The 15,046-nt window shown below is 51.1% G+C and overlaps 1 protein-coding gene across 1 annotated transcript in view; it reads right to left on the bottom strand.

Annotated features, from left to right (window-relative positions):
• CHST13 (carbohydrate sulfotransferase 13) overlaps positions 1-9,038 on the bottom strand; it is a 31,793-nt gene extending 22,755 nt beyond the window's left edge. Inside the window, exon 1 of the mRNA XM_074835636.1 lies at positions 8,906-9,038. Within this exon, the coding sequence (XP_074691737.1) occupies positions 8,906-8,999 (94 nt within the window). The 5' untranslated portion in view covers positions 9,000-9,038. The remainder of the gene's footprint in view (positions 1-8,905) is intronic.
• Between the last annotated feature and the right edge of the window lie 6,008 nt (positions 9,039-15,046).

Below are 15,046 nucleotides of genomic sequence, written 5' to 3'. Positions count from 1 at the left end.
TCCCGCCACTGCCCGGGGAAGGACCAGAGACTGCACAGGGTGGTGTATGCAACTGGGGCAGCCAAAGTAGGCAAACACTGAATCCACGTGCACTCGCACCCTCAAAACCAGGCCCTTGACCATTTTTAATACCAAATGGTGATTTTCGTCTCAGCACAGAGCTGCCAAAGGATGTGGGTTATGCGGGCAGGCTTTCCTGCATGGGTAGATGGTGACAAGCTGCTTTGGTTGCGGATGTAGCTGCCGAACTCAAGGGTGTCAGAGCTGCCGCAGGGAGAAAAACTGCTTTCTTCTCCCAGCAAAGACCAACTCTCAGCTCTTCCCAACCAAATTCCCATCAGTCTGCCTGCCCATAAATTTACAACCGTTTTATCTAATCAAAGCTCATCCAAATATTAAGAGCTCAGGGGCACTATGGGGAAAAGAGGAACGAGCAGCCAGGCCAGCCAGCCTGTTCCTCTGCCAGGCTGCAGGAATTTCCCACTGGATGGCTCAAGGCTGGACACCTCCGTGTCCTAAAGCTAAACCTGCTCAGTGCCATCCCAGCAAGCTAAATGGAATGGATTTGTGCAAGCTGAACAGATTTTGAATTCCTTCTCCAAGGCAAGGGAGGTCTATCTACAACCAAAATTCAGGGTTTTTGCAGATCTTCACTTCTGAGCCTCTGAAAAGTGGGAGCTGGAAAGGGTTGCAAGGCAGGGATCTTCAGAAAGCATATTCACGCCAGCCACCCCAGTAAGGGCCTGGGAAAAATAAAACTTGCTCGATAGTGTTCAAAATAAGTATCAGGGGAAGGCTTAGCTTCCCTCACACTGACCTGTCCGCCAGCAAACCAACATGAAGATGTCCCCACACCCACAGGTCCTGCCGGGCTGCGGGGGTCAGCAGGACAGCGCCAGGTTCAAGATGGGTCTCCAATGGCATGGCCGGGGTCCAGATCCCACGCAGTGCTCTCTCCACCAACTTTTCATACTGAAAGGCCTTATTTTAGGCAGCAGCCCAGGGCGAGTCACAGCGAAGCCTGGGGCTGACGCTGAGACTATTTGCCAACTGCAGGGGAGCGCGCGTGCGTGGGGCACTGCGGTGTGTTTGCTTTTTGCAATCGCTGTCCTGTCTGCAGGGCTCAGGTTGGAAGCACACTTCAGAGCACGACTATACTGCGCCAGATCCAGCCCAGCCAGAGCGGAGCAGAAATTTAGGGGCTATTAAATGGTGGGGTGACAGTTGAGGATATTAGCCGCTGCAGGTTCATCTGGCTACTAGGTCTCCCTGGCTTGTTTGGCTCCATGCAGAGGGGAAGAGGCACTGGTGGCTGCTGAAATCAGCGGTGCTGCCTCCAGCAAAGACGTCCCAGTGCCTGGCTGGTGCTGGTGCAGCCCCCAGTTGTTGACCAGCCAGCACCTGGCTCTCCTGACACCACCAGGCTTGCAGTGGCAGCGTGGGCTATCACTTCTGCACAGGACGCAAGTCACACCCTGTCCTTTGGCTCCCCTTCCCCTCCTTGTTCTCATGCACACTGCGTGCTCCCCCAGAGCATCACGATCTCCTTCCAACACAAGAAACGAAGCACCATCTTTGCTCCCTGGCTCGTTAAAATTATAAGAGAAACAAAATCAAACCACATGACCCAGTGCTACCTCATCCACTGGGTGATCTGTGAAGGACATGCAGAAAGAGTTTATCTGAGCAGCTCCTGGGGATACAGAGCAACTCTTTCTTCCCACCTTTGCCCATGCAGGGCTTTGACTTAGACTGAAATTTTGGCTCCCCAGTGGAAGCCATGGGCAATTGGGAAATGGAGATCAGAGTGAGTCCAGGCTGCAGATGAGACATTTGGGGGTTGAACCCTATTTATCAGAGCTCTACAACTGATTTTATTGGATAATCTACTGGAGTTACATGGGGTGCAAACCTGCAACAGAGCAAAAACTGGGCTAGCTGTGACAGCCAGCCATGAAGCAAGGATCCTGGCATCTGGAGACATCCCCACAGGGCAGCATGTGTAGGGTGCATTTAGCAACACCTCACATCATCTAGCCCTGCTGGAAGGATTTTACTGCCAAGGGGGCAGTTGTACTTGAAGAAGGGTAAAATTAAAAGATCAATGTGAAACAGTGGGGAAATCGCAGAGGGCTTGTAGTCGGATATAGACCTGTCCTAAAGCTGCAGATCCAGACAGGAGACAAGAGACAGGGTTTCCAGCAGTGCAAGCTCTGCAGATGCAGGCACCTATGTGGGAGAGGGCAGACTGGTCTGAACTGGAGAGCAAAGGCTGGGAATACAGGTTCAAGTCTCCCCTGACACAACTCCTCTCCACCCATGAATGATTTTATTGGGGGGGGGGGAAATACCCCCAGCCCTTAGGGTAGCCCTGTTCTCAGCATCAGTGCAAGCTGGGCAGGACCTAGGCATGGCGATGTTCATCCCAGGCCTTTCAGGCATCTACTCGGTGAGATGTTCCCTCCCTCTCAGACTGCTAATAGCCTTTAACTGCCTTTTAACAAGGAAAGTTTTTGGGCATTTGCCCAGCTGTGCCTCAAAGCCTCAATGTGAAACATCCCCCCCTTGGCCCCACAGAGGTATTTGAGGAGTTAAGCTCTTCTTTGGGTACTCAGCTCCGAGGGGGAGTAATGGGAGTTAAGCACCTAATGCCTTTGTAGTTTCTTGGCTTCTGATAGCTAGTCCTGGGCAAGACAGCTGTGTTTGCACTGGGATTAAGATGGAGGGTTTGTCATGCTCTCCATTCAGATGCTTGCGGGCAGCAAGGACCAAAAAAGAAAATCCAGCACGTAATAAACCCCAGCACCCCCAGGAGCGCCCCAGCCCCTGTGTGAGCACTCAGTCTCCCAGCCTCAGCCCTGACTGATGATCACCAGAAGGTCCTTCCCGCACCAACACAGGCAAAGGTCCTGCTGCTCCCAGAAGATGTTTTTGTGGAGCCCTTTTTGCAGCATAAATAGAAGTGTTGGGGCTTTGGGAGTGGGGACAAAGCAGAAAGCGTAGGTGTAACGTGCTGCTAGAGAGAAACAGCCGGGCTGGGATGCCAGAGGGATGCGGGGCTGGCAAAAGCTGGATCCACCTGGCAAGCCACCGAGACGTGAACCTCTCCTGCAGGCACAGAGTTAACTCCAGGCGTGCTAAGCCCCCTCCTTCCCCCTCCCAAAGCTCTAGCATGTATCAGAGATTCTCAGGAAACTGTAGAAAGCCAAGAAGGACTAGAGAAAGCATTCCTCATGAAAAGCCTGGCCCTTAGGAGCAGATGGGCTTCATTACTTCCCTGCTCTCAGCGTTGGACCGGGTAGATTTTTCTACCACGACAGGTCACAGCTACAGCATGTCACGTCTTCTTCAAACCTGGCAGATCTGAGCCTTGCCCAGTGCCTTGGCTGACAAATGTTTCTGTACTTTGAGCAGAAGGGCAGTGGCTGCATCCTGGGCGTCACAGCGTTGCGACTGAGAATTTGAGCCGGGCAAAACTGCCCCATGACAAAAGCAAACAAAACAGAAAAACTAACACCACCTCAGAGGGCGTCTTAGATTTCACATCCCTGCCCGCGCTTGCAGCGTTAGCCAGGGTGAAGGCAGCGTAGTCCTTGTTATCTGGAAGGCTGAGGACATGTGTCGGCCAGCTGCAAACATGACCCAGTCTCAGACAGCCTTCGCTGGCCGAACTGCGCTCACGTCCCAAGGCAGCTCCTGAATTTCAGCCTGAAAATACCTTTAAACAATGGGGAGGAACTGAGGTCTGAAACAGGCTCTTTCCTGTTCTGAAAAAAAACCCCAACCCTGGTTTGTAAGAGTCTTCTCTATCTAAGTGTGTCTCTATATATATATCTAAGTATCTCTGTTCAGGCGAGGTCTAGGTGCATTTGTAGGTTCAGGGACTGCAGCTCTGAGGGACTTCAGTCAAATCACTTATAAACTCTATAACCTCTTGTCCCTCCCTGAAGGGACAAATCTTTAGGTACAAGGATGGAGCTGACTGAGAGTTCACAAAAGCAACCGGAGACTTTGGATGCATAGCTCAGAAAACCTGAAGGGCCAGATTTGCAATGATCAGAAGCAACAGCTTCTCTAGGACCTGCTGAGAGATGCTGGGTTGGGCAAAAGAAACCATCCCAAAGTCGGCAGAGGGTGGTGGCAATGGGTATCCTCCACATCCACCTTGGGCTGCTAACCACACCGAAATGATGAGGCACCATCTCCTGCCTGCCATATGTGCTACGTGTGGTGGTGTGGCTGCTGGCACTGCTGCTCATCCTCCTGTAACACCCCAATTCTGCTCTCTCAGGCTGGGGAAGTGGTACCTCCACTCCAGGAGTGGCTGGAGGACACCTTGCTCACACTGCCCAGAGGAGATCCAACTGGTTGATGCAGGAGCAGATAAGGCTGGAGAGAGGAATCTTGCTTCTTCCCCACTCGTAAACCTTTCTGGAGCAGCATCACAACCTTGGCACTACTACGATCCTGGTTCTGGTATCGCTCCTTGTGAAAGATTCAGGTCAAAGGCTGAGTATGTCTAACCCGAAAAGGCCCACGAAGCCCAACAACTCATGCTGATAGTAGGTCATGGCAGAACATGGGGAGCGCAGAAGCCTGCGTTAAGCAAGTGCTGCTAAAAAGGCATAAGATGCAACAGCTGGATGCTGCAGTCAGACAGCACTGGAGGAGAAATAAAACAGCATTTTGAGATTGAGGGTTTTTCCTTCTTTCTTATTGGAGAAGGTGATTCAGTGCTGGAACAAACTGGAAACAACAGGAAGTGGAGCACTCCCGTCCCGCAGGCTGCCGCTGAGCAAGGTCTCCTTTTGTCCCCCCAGTCACCTCCAGTCACTGGACTGGACACAGGAAGGATGGGGCAAGAACAGAATAGCCCGGCTCTTATGCAAGGCTCTCTTGGGATCAGACTGAATGACCTCACCCTCCCTTCTTGCCTCAGGCTTCCAAAGGTGCCTCTTCCTCCAAACACTTCTGAGATTGCAAGGGGATTTCTTCTCAAATAACACTGTCAGAGATAGAAGCCTCGAGAGGGGGAAGGTTATGTAAAACGCTTCGCATAGCACCCAGTCGCCTCTCATGGGGAAATACGTTCTTCTGGGATGGAGGAGCTGCTTATTAACTGCTTAGGAGACTGCAAGTTCGTGCACATATCCCTCTGACCCTCAACAGCAGCCTGAAAACTGCCAGCTCTCTGGATGTCAGCACAATTTGCCTACTCACAGTCTCCCCAAAAGACCTATCATCAGGGTGACCCCATAGCACTTTTAATTAAGGTCATCACCTCACCACCTGCCACTCACCTCCGTCTACCTCCTTCAGACACTCTCCCCTCCCTCTACCCCACATCTGTACTAACATACTCATCCCCAGCTCCCCCACTGTTGCTAAAATCACAGAATCATCTCGGTTGGAAAAAACTTTGAAGATCATCTAGTCACCTGGCGCAGCTTGAGGCCATTCCCTCTTGTCCTGTTGCTTGTTCCTTGGTTCAAGAGACTCATCCCCCCTCTCTGCACCCTCCTTTCAGGGAGTTGTAGAGGGCCATGAGGTCTCCCCTCAGCCTTCTCTTCTCCAGACTAAACCCCCCCAGTTCCCTCAGCCGCTCCCCATCAGTCCTGTGCTCCAGCCTCAAGCTGCGCCAGGGCAGGGTCAGACTGGCTCTTAGGAAGGATTTCTTTGCAGAAGGGGTTGTTGGGCGTTGGAATGGGCTGCCCAGGGCAGGGGGGGAGTCCCCATCCCTGGAGGGGTTGAAGAGTTGGGTTGACCCAGCGCTGAGGGATCTGGTGGAGTTGAGAACGGTCAGTGTGAGGTTCATGGTTGGACTGGAGGATCTTCAAGGGCTTTTCCAACCGAGATGATTCTGTGATTCTGTGATTCAGAAGATGATGACGATCATGCTGAGGCCAGGCAGGCTCTCCTGGGTGCTGTGGGTTGACCCCAGTACAACCAAGTCACCCTGATGGACCACGTCACTCCCAGCACCAAGCTGAGATGGGGTGAGGGTTGCCCAGGAGCTGAGTGTACCTGCCCACACCACTGGTTCAGATGCAGGAGGGCCTGGGGGTGCTGAAAGATGCTCCAGCCAAACCCCATAACTCCCCACTGCCTCGGCCACGTGTCTGGGAACCTGGAGTGAGACAGCTGAAGGCCAACAGGACAGGCAGGACATCACCGTCCCGAAGCGAGCAGGGGACAGTCCACATGCTGCAGCTGCACCCCACGGCCAGGGTCAAGGCCTACAGCCCCCGCAGCCGTGCACTGGTCCAGCCAGCAGCAAGACAAGCCAAAGCAAAGCAGTCAGGGGTAGGAAGCCAATGCAAGCTCAAATCCACATGCGGCTGCTCTGAGACTTGTCTCACCTCTCCTGAGTGCCAGTGAGGTTGGCAAACACACCCGAGCCCATTTCTGCCTCCGGGATTCTGCCACCGACTTCAGTACAAACAAATTCAGCCCAGCACTGAAATAACCAACTCAGCGACATTTAGGAGCAGAGTTATTTCAGCACACACTGGTGTGTGGGTGTTCCTAGGGCAGAACAAGAAAGCCTTATTTCAGCACACCCATGATGTTCAGCGTAAACCGTTCCAGCCCACAACTGCCCCGATGGAGTTAAAAGTGGAAAACCCAACCGGAGGAGTTAATTCCCGCTCCCTGAGCTGTGCGAGCCCTTAGCACCCTCAGACTTAAAGGTTTCTGGATGTATCATTTGTCCCCCCTCGCCTTGTCCTGGTCACAGGATGGTTGGGTCTCCGTGTGCTGTTAGCAAGGATTAATCCAGCACATTGCACGTAACGGACTGTGGGTGGCCCAGGAAAGGCGACCTGCTGAATCCTGCTAAAGATGGAGAAAAGGATCTGAGTGCTCCTGGGGGAAACTCAGGGCACTGCTGCTTTTTCTAGCATTTTTCTTCATTATTATACAGAAACCAAATGACACCAGACAACTAGAACTCCAAATAACCTCAAGGCAACCATTGCTTTAAAGATGACATTTTTGTCTGCAGATTGTTTACCTATTTCTTTTGTAACTTCCAAAATCCAAGTAATTGGCCTCAGTTTGCTCTCCTTTGGGATGGAAAAAAAAGGAAAAAAAAGCAGCAATTTTTAGCTTGCTGCTTTTCTGTATATGGCAATGACCTTTCCTCTGCTAGTGCGAGTTTTCACAGAACTAAAGAGGAAAGGAACTGTAAACTGAAAAATAATAAGGGAAAGAAATGGCACAAAAATGAAGGCTGGACCCAGGGGGACAACTGTGTGGCTAGAAAATAACCAGATTTTAGAGAACATGAATATCACTTTAACTCACCCCTTTTGTGAACGTTAAGCGGCAAATCTGCGGAGGGTTTTCACCACCCTCGCACAGGGGCTTCCACTGAGTGACAACCGCCGCCGGTTTCCACCAGCTGAGGATCCCTACCCCAGACCTCTCACCATCTGCAAGACCTTCCGAAAATCACACTCCCACCAAGGCAACAGATCTTCAGCCTACTAAGGGCGTCGCATTTCCCAAAGCCTCGGGGAGTGTTCCAGACCCGAAATTCCCCCAAAACCCTCGTGAGATGCCATCGGTGTTACCGTCACCTGCTTTGCTCTGACCTGACGGGAACTCGGCGCGAAACTGCGTTGAGATCATGCAAGGGATTAAAGTCAAGTAAGCATAGGAAGTTCTGCTGACTCAGACATGCAGAAGTCTCCTTTTGAAAACCAGAGTCCTGAAAAGAGCCACATTTTCCAGTCAAATACTAGAAAGCGAATCCAATGTAAAAGGCAATCGTCTCTCTGTTAGGAGCCCTGGAGATCAGCGCCGATTCCGCGCTGCACTTTTTACTGAACAGTCCCAATACTAAATAAGATGCATATATCGTTTCTTTAAAAAAAAAGGTTACTAAGGAATACAACCCTGATTGCGATCTTCTGGGATTACTGAATTCATTTGACAAACTTCACATGCTCTTCTAGAAATAACAAACGCTTGCCGAAACCTAATTCCTTTTCAATCTTATTCAGCCAACAAGTTAAGCCTTTTTTTTATTTTATTTTTAGGAAAAAACACATTAAAGTGATGGAGCGGCCCCTATAAAAGGAAAATTGCATTTCATTTAGTCCGCACTGATAAAATTCCACTACCATTTCAGTCAAATCAGTCTTCTGAATTTTAAGATGCAACTTTAAAGGCCCCATTGATGGATTGCTGCTGTAATCAGAAAACATTAGTACATTGTTAAAACTACAGGACTTACTCAATAACGTCTCTTAGGAAAGAGGAGCTAATTTCCCCAAAAGAGCAGAGAGCCGACAGGGAAATAAATAACCCCTCCAGTGCAAAACGGTTTATATTTTCGGTCTGAATTGTTTCCCAATGTGGAAGATACTTCTAAGAGCACATACTAAAGAAGTCCCTTGAGCAATTCAACCAGTTTTCCCGGAGGTTTTAGTGACCGTGGGTGTGAAAGAGGCACTCGTGGGACAGAGGCAGCTCCTCTTACCTGTCCCAACCCCGGCGCAGCCTCGCAGGGGCTGCACGAAGCTGGAAGGTGATTTCTCGCCCCGTCTCCCCCCTGGCCGCAGGGACACGGGACGGGCCAGTCACCCCAAAGCCGCTTGCTTTTAAAACGAAACACGAAATTTCACCGCAAAACACCAGCGCTGCGGCGGCGAGGCGCTCACAGATCGCGAGCAAAAGCAACCAACAACTTCCCTGCTCTCGGCCGAGAAACGGCCCCCAACGCGCCCCCCAACTCCCGCTCCCCCCGACGCCGGGGTGACATCGCGGGTGACATCGGGGGTGACCTCGGGGGGCGGCCGGGGGTGACCTCGGGGGTCGGGCCGGGGGGGGGGGGGGGAGGGAGCGCGGGCAGCCGTGGCCGCGGCGCGGAGCGGGGCTGGGGGGGGCCCGGCGGACCCACCTGGGTTGAGGCTGCTCTGGAAGTAGAAGACGCCGAGCAGGAACGAGCCGAGGCAGGCGGCCAGCGCCAGCCGCGGCGCCCGGCTCCGCCGCATCCTCCGCCGCGGCCCGGGCCCGCCGAGCGGCCCCCGCCGGCCCCCGCCGCTCCGCGCCCCGCCCCGCCCCGCTCCGCGGCCGCGGCCGCCTCGCCTCGCCCCGCCGCCGGCAGGAAGTGACACCGGCGGGGGAAGGGGAACTTCGCCCCCCGAGTGCCCCGGGGCTCGCCCCATCCAGCCCCGAGCAGCGGCGGGGGGGGGATCCCCGGGGCGGGGGGTCCCGTCCGCACCCCCGCCGAGGCTGGGCAGCTCCTGGCAGGGGCAGGGCGAGCGGCTGGGGGCTGCCAGGGCTCGGCAGTTGCCGCTGACTTTTCTCAGCGCTTTCGGTACTTCCTAAGCATCCCCAAGTTTCGTGGCCTTAAAACCGCTTTTTTTTTTTTTTTTTTTTTTTTTAAATTGATTTCGCTTTTGGCTAACCCCCCGGCCCTGCAGACTTTGAAGGCATTGACACAATGAAATATAGACGCAAACCGTTGACCAAGTTGGAAACTTAAGATTGGATCCAGCTGCTCTTGGGCTCCAAAAGGAGTTTAGAAAGCAAAGCGGGGTCCACTCTGAACCTCATGACTCCACGGGAGAGCCCTCCTTATTCTCTGCATCTCTGGTCTCTGTGTGAAGCACTCTAATTCGATTCTAACTCAATTTTTCTTTATATGGGTCTGCCATGCCATAATTAAGAAGATGAACCTTGCCATCAAACTTACTGAACCCTGTCAGACCACTGTTAAACTCTGTTAAATTCCATCAAACTTATTGAACTACGCCAAATTCTTATTTTACCTCAGTAAAACATATTGCTGCTTTTCTCTTTTGAGCGAGGTGTGTTCCACTCATCCGTGACAGAGACTTAGTCAAATAAGGACGAGGCACTCGGACAGTTTGTCTGTGGGGCCTTTGTTTCGTTTTTATAAAAATCTAATCAGTGCACTAATTCTGCATTGGACCACATTTTAGCACCTTTATTTATGGGAATAACAACTTACTTTGAACTGATTTTGTTCAGTTGGCTAACCCCCCCAGCCCTGCAGACTTCCGTTGAAAGCAGTCATGCTTCTGACTAATTCGCAATTAAGTTATATTATAGAAGGAGGACATAATTTTCTACTAATCTCTGCATGTTTTTGGAAAGCAAGGGCGCAGAGCTCTCTTACGGCATCCCTTAACCTCCAGGCTCTGTAACTGCAGGCAAAACAAGCTCTGAGCTTCTGTTGCCCCAGTTTTGAAATAGCAACAATGCTGTTGACCCACCTCTGTAAAACACTCAGGATCTACTCAAAGGCCACTTGCCGAATTAGAAAGCCGGGCTGAGAGCTGGATTCCCACTGACAACAGTCACCGAGTGCTTCTCTCTTCATCCCCGAAATGCTTAGCTTCAAGAAAAAGAGGACAGCTCAAGGAGGAGCTGCTGGGAATGACAAAGCCTGGGTGCATGCACATGCTGGACTTCATTCTGCCCTTGTTTAGGGCAGAGTAAACCAGGAGGAGGAATTCACTGCGGTGAAGGAAGCTGGAACGAAACAAGAACCCGAGAAGTGTCTTGCTGGCCAAGCTGAGCTATGACCATGAAATTACCCAGTGCTTTGAAGTCCGTGTTGGATGATGCAGAGAGGGGCAATAGAAACGAGAGACCACAACTGAGACCCTCATGTACCTCCTTGCAAGGACACACCAGTGTTTGCAGTAACCAGTTGGAAAGATCATCTCAGCTCCTGAGCCCTGTGCCCACCTGGTGTGTGCAGGGAGGGGCTGTAGCCCCACCACTGGGCAGCGAGACAGTGCTGGGGGAGAGCTGGGAATGGCTCTGCAGATGCAGGCTGCGCCCTGTGGCGAGTGGTGCAGCAATTTTGGCCCCCTCGGCGAGTGTGCCAAGAGCTGAGATTTGCCTTACAGGCTAAGATGGGCTGCGAGACCCCCAGGATGAAGGGGCTGGCTGAGTCCAGGTGGGGAGGAGGGACTGGTGCGTGTGTGAATACATTTTGATATTTGCTTACAGGAGTTCCCTCGTAATGGGATGTGCTACAAAGTGAAACTGCCCTTTATTTTTGTTTCTGAAGAGGCTTCCGACAACCTCAGAGGGGAATAAAGACTTACGGGTTTTGTCAGCATTAGAACAGACCTGAGTAGTTCCCTGAGTTTTCTCAGTGTCTGCTACAGCAAAAGGGACGTCTGGCACTGCTGTCCTTGAACCTCTCAAGGGAACAGGGTGAGGTTCAGAGGCTGAAGGCATATCCAGCCTGTGCAGTGGGAACCCCCTTCCAGTAGTTTTCCAGGAGCTGGAAGGTGCACTCAGACAGTTGGTGAGTTTTTCACTATTTACATCTCCCAGTACTGAAACACTGGAAAATCCAGCCCACGGCTCTCAGAGGAGCTAAGGAAAAAAAGCATCCCTTTAGCCCAGCTTTCCTGGGTTCAGCAGGAGAAATAAAAACAGTAGGAGTGCCCAAACTTCACCCATAGTTGGACATTGCCTTAAAAGACAGTAAAACATCCCAGTTGAAACTCAGACACTGACCTGTCGAGTCCTGCTGACTGCTGTCTGTATCCCACAGCCGGAGGGCAGGGCCCGGGCCATCTGTGATCACGTCAGCTCTGCAGGGCTGGTCTCCCAACCCGAGGTGAACGTGCGTTGGGATCCACGGGGCTGGAAGGGGAAGCACACCACGAAGATTTCACAGGATTCCTGGGTGGACTCAGCTGCAAATATGATCAGCTCCGATGCTGAAACACCCTTTTTAGAAGAACAAACACATTTCAAGGGGGAAGAGGTACTTTTTGGTAAGAGCTGTTGGGTGGTAACGGCCCCAGCTGCTGGGAGGTCAGGCCTTTGCTGTTGCCTATTTCTGTGTGTCTGAAAACGCCCCCCTGGTCCCACATGCTGATGTCTTGTAACATCCCCCTTCCCCTGCAGCCCCACCGTACGGAAAAGAAAGAGTAACCCCAGCCTGTAAGGCAACCAACAGTGGCTGGTGCTTACCTGAGAAGAAAGGCCACCCCAGAAGTGTAGAAGGGTAGAGGATTAAATTCAAGCTCTCAGACTCCCAAATTATTATTCCAAGCCTATTTCTACGGGAATTGTCAGATTCAGTCTGCAGTGGAAAAGCCCCTCTCACCCTCCCCAGGCACCACTGGCAACTGGAGAACAACTGCAGCACGCAGCACACGTGAAAATACGAGTGTTCAGCGTGTGAAATGAGTGCGGCAGTTTTCCATGGGCAAGCACCGAGCATGGCTCTCTTAATCTGCTGCTTTGCCAGGTTAATTGGAAGAATTGGAAATGGAATATTTGCTAGAGAGTGGCAATGGCTCCTTCCCTGCCAGGCTGTGAACTCCCCGTGGAAGGGCCACCATGCTCCCTCTCTGCACCACGGGGCTCAGGCCATGGCTGGAGCTATTTATGGCTGTAAAGACAATATTGATAACCAAGAATAATGGTCAAATGGTACTAATAACACGGCATGGAGGAAAATTATTTATTACTGCCGAGGCCTGGAACTGCATCTGACTTGTAGGTGAAGAGGGAGTGCTTTTTGCCTGCAGGAAGATGCTGTGCCTTTGATGCAGTACATGCTTGATTCCCTCCCTGCTCATTAGTAGTGCTTTTTACTGTCTTCTCAGCAGGTTTCTTGCACATGCCTTGCTGTTTCCCAGGACCTTGGTGCCACTCAGTGAGATTAACCCCAAGCTTTGGTCTGGTGACCATGTTGAATGGAAATCAAACAGGAGCTAGTTTCAGCTGGAAACTGAGGAATCTGTTGAACTCCTCCCCAATTCTTGGTTTTCCAGCTACTGTGAAAAGGAGCCTTTCTAGGGGATATTTTGATTTTGCACCCAGTTATTTAATTCTGGAGCCGGAAGGCCACAGAAATAGTTTACCCTGGCCTCATGCTGATGAGACCTCCATCTGCTGGTGGCCAGGCACCAGTGCATTCTGCCTTTGCTGCTGGAGGCCCCAAATTTTACCAAGTTAGCAAGGGCTTGGGCAGATATGTAGGGAATTACACTGGTGCTGTACAGGCTTTCTTCAGAGACCAGCAGCTGGGGAGCTACTCCCAGAGGTGACCGTGGGTAATCTCTTCTCTGTTTTCTGAGAACTGCATTAGACATCACTCTGCCTCCAGGATTTCTGCGGGGTCCAGTGTATCCTGATACCTGATGCTTTGTTTTAAATTTTATAGCATCACTGTAATGTGCCAGCTGAGAGGGACTTTGCAAGGCCTCAGCTCATCCCCTACTTGAGCAGATGTTTGTGCAGCCTGTTCTGAAAGTTTCCCCGAGATGGACACCTTATGATCTTACCAAGCAAGCCCTTCCAGCTCTGCAAACCCTCAAAAAATTTTCCTGCCACCTTATCTGAAACATCCTCGTCATAACTGGGACCCACAACATTTTTCCCTGAAAGACAAACACTGGGTCTGCCACATTTCTGTATTAACCAGGAAAGGTCAATTCTACTCACAGCACCAAGCTGGAATAATTGCTTTCTCAAGCAGTCCATTGGTTTTCCACCATCTCCTGTAGTCCTTTTCACCTGCAGAATGGGAGTTTTCAAATATTATTTCATCAAAACACTAGTGCTTATATCCCTTTTGCACTGATATACAACAGCCATACTTCAAAGCAGCAGAGAGTCACGCTGGGGTGGACTTTTCACCATTAAATGTTGGAGTAAATATTTGCAGGCTCAATATATAAGAGAAACAAGTTGGATAAAAGGTAGAATTTACATTAAATACCTCTGGAGAATTAAATAATAAAACAAGATGCTTGATGGATCTTTTAAATCTATGGCCAGATTTTGCCATTTGTACATACAAAGTAGCACTGATGCCTTGAGAAATCTCCTTGGTCTCAGGGGGACAGGGCAGAGGAGAAGCAGAGGATCCCAAAGACACTCCACACCCGGGGGAATCCCACTGATTTGGTGGGTATGACGGCGTACGTTGCCTAAAGTTAAGCAGGTTCATATGCCTTGTCAGAAAAAAAAGTACTAAGGGTTAGGATGGTGCAAATAGCATCTGGTCCTGAGTAGCTGATACTGTAACCTGGCTCATTCCACAGCTTGCCGACCTTTCTGTTCCCAAACAAAACGCCAGCCGCTTCCCAGAGATCCTTTTGCAGTTATCTCCTGATCTCCTGGGATTCCTGGTCTCCTTGAAGATGAAGAGACTAAAAACTGGGCTTTCACTTCTCATCGTGAAGTGCTGGCCTCTTGTCAAAATAGATTTCAGGAGATCATTCCTTTAACCTTCTTGCTGCCACAATTTAAAAAAAAAAAAAAGGCAAAAAAAAAAAAGCAAAAGCAAAGCAGCAGCTGTTTTCTTTTAAAAGCACCAGTGGTAATGGGAGCAAACCAAATTACAGGCTCTGAGGACTACTCTGTGTCTGCAATGCTTGCATCTACTGGAAATGCCGTTGGTATGATGGAAACACCCATCAACTGTTTTATTCAGTGCTGGCAACTAGAGACCGTGTTCGCCTTTTGTACCAGGAATTTCTATTTCATTATTTTATATGCCATTACCAGCTGGGAGCTTGTTCTCTGCTGATGCCTGATTTAGAGGCCCTCACGAGGAAGGGCTGTGATTTACAGACACACACTGTAAAGCCCATTGCCCTTGGTCTCAGCACCACGTTGGGAGCTGCAGTTACTTCGGACAGCGAGAGCAGCAAACCAAACCTGTCAAGCGTCCCACCAGGAGTGTGGGACTCACTCCTGCGGTCGGTGTTTGCTTCGTGCTCTCCTGTTTCTTGCACATTCACAGCAGAAAGCTGCAGCCTTTCTCCTTACTGCCCAAAGCAGCTGCAACCCGCCAGGTCTATCTGCCGTCCCTGTAACAGTGACACGCGGGGTTATACAAAGAGAAGGGGGGGCTGTAATGTCACTGCGTGGCTGGGGTGGGAGCCAGCTCCTGACCTTTCTGCTCAAGGGAACCATGTGAAGCCCTGGAGCAAGGTACCACCACGGTCCTGCCCATCCCGTGTCAGTGCACAGCAGACGATTCCATGCGTGGCTTCTGCATCGCAAGGAAACACGTTTCGGAGGGAGG

Source organism: Strix aluco, chromosome 11 (genome assembly GCF_031877795.1).
Source record: "Strix aluco isolate bStrAlu1 chromosome 11, bStrAlu1.hap1, whole genome shotgun sequence".
Classification (NCBI taxonomy): Eukaryota; Metazoa; Chordata; class Aves; order Strigiformes; family Strigidae; genus Strix; species Strix aluco.
The sequence above is the reverse complement of the archived record's forward strand: the minus strand, read 5'-3'. Positions and strand labels throughout refer to the sequence as shown.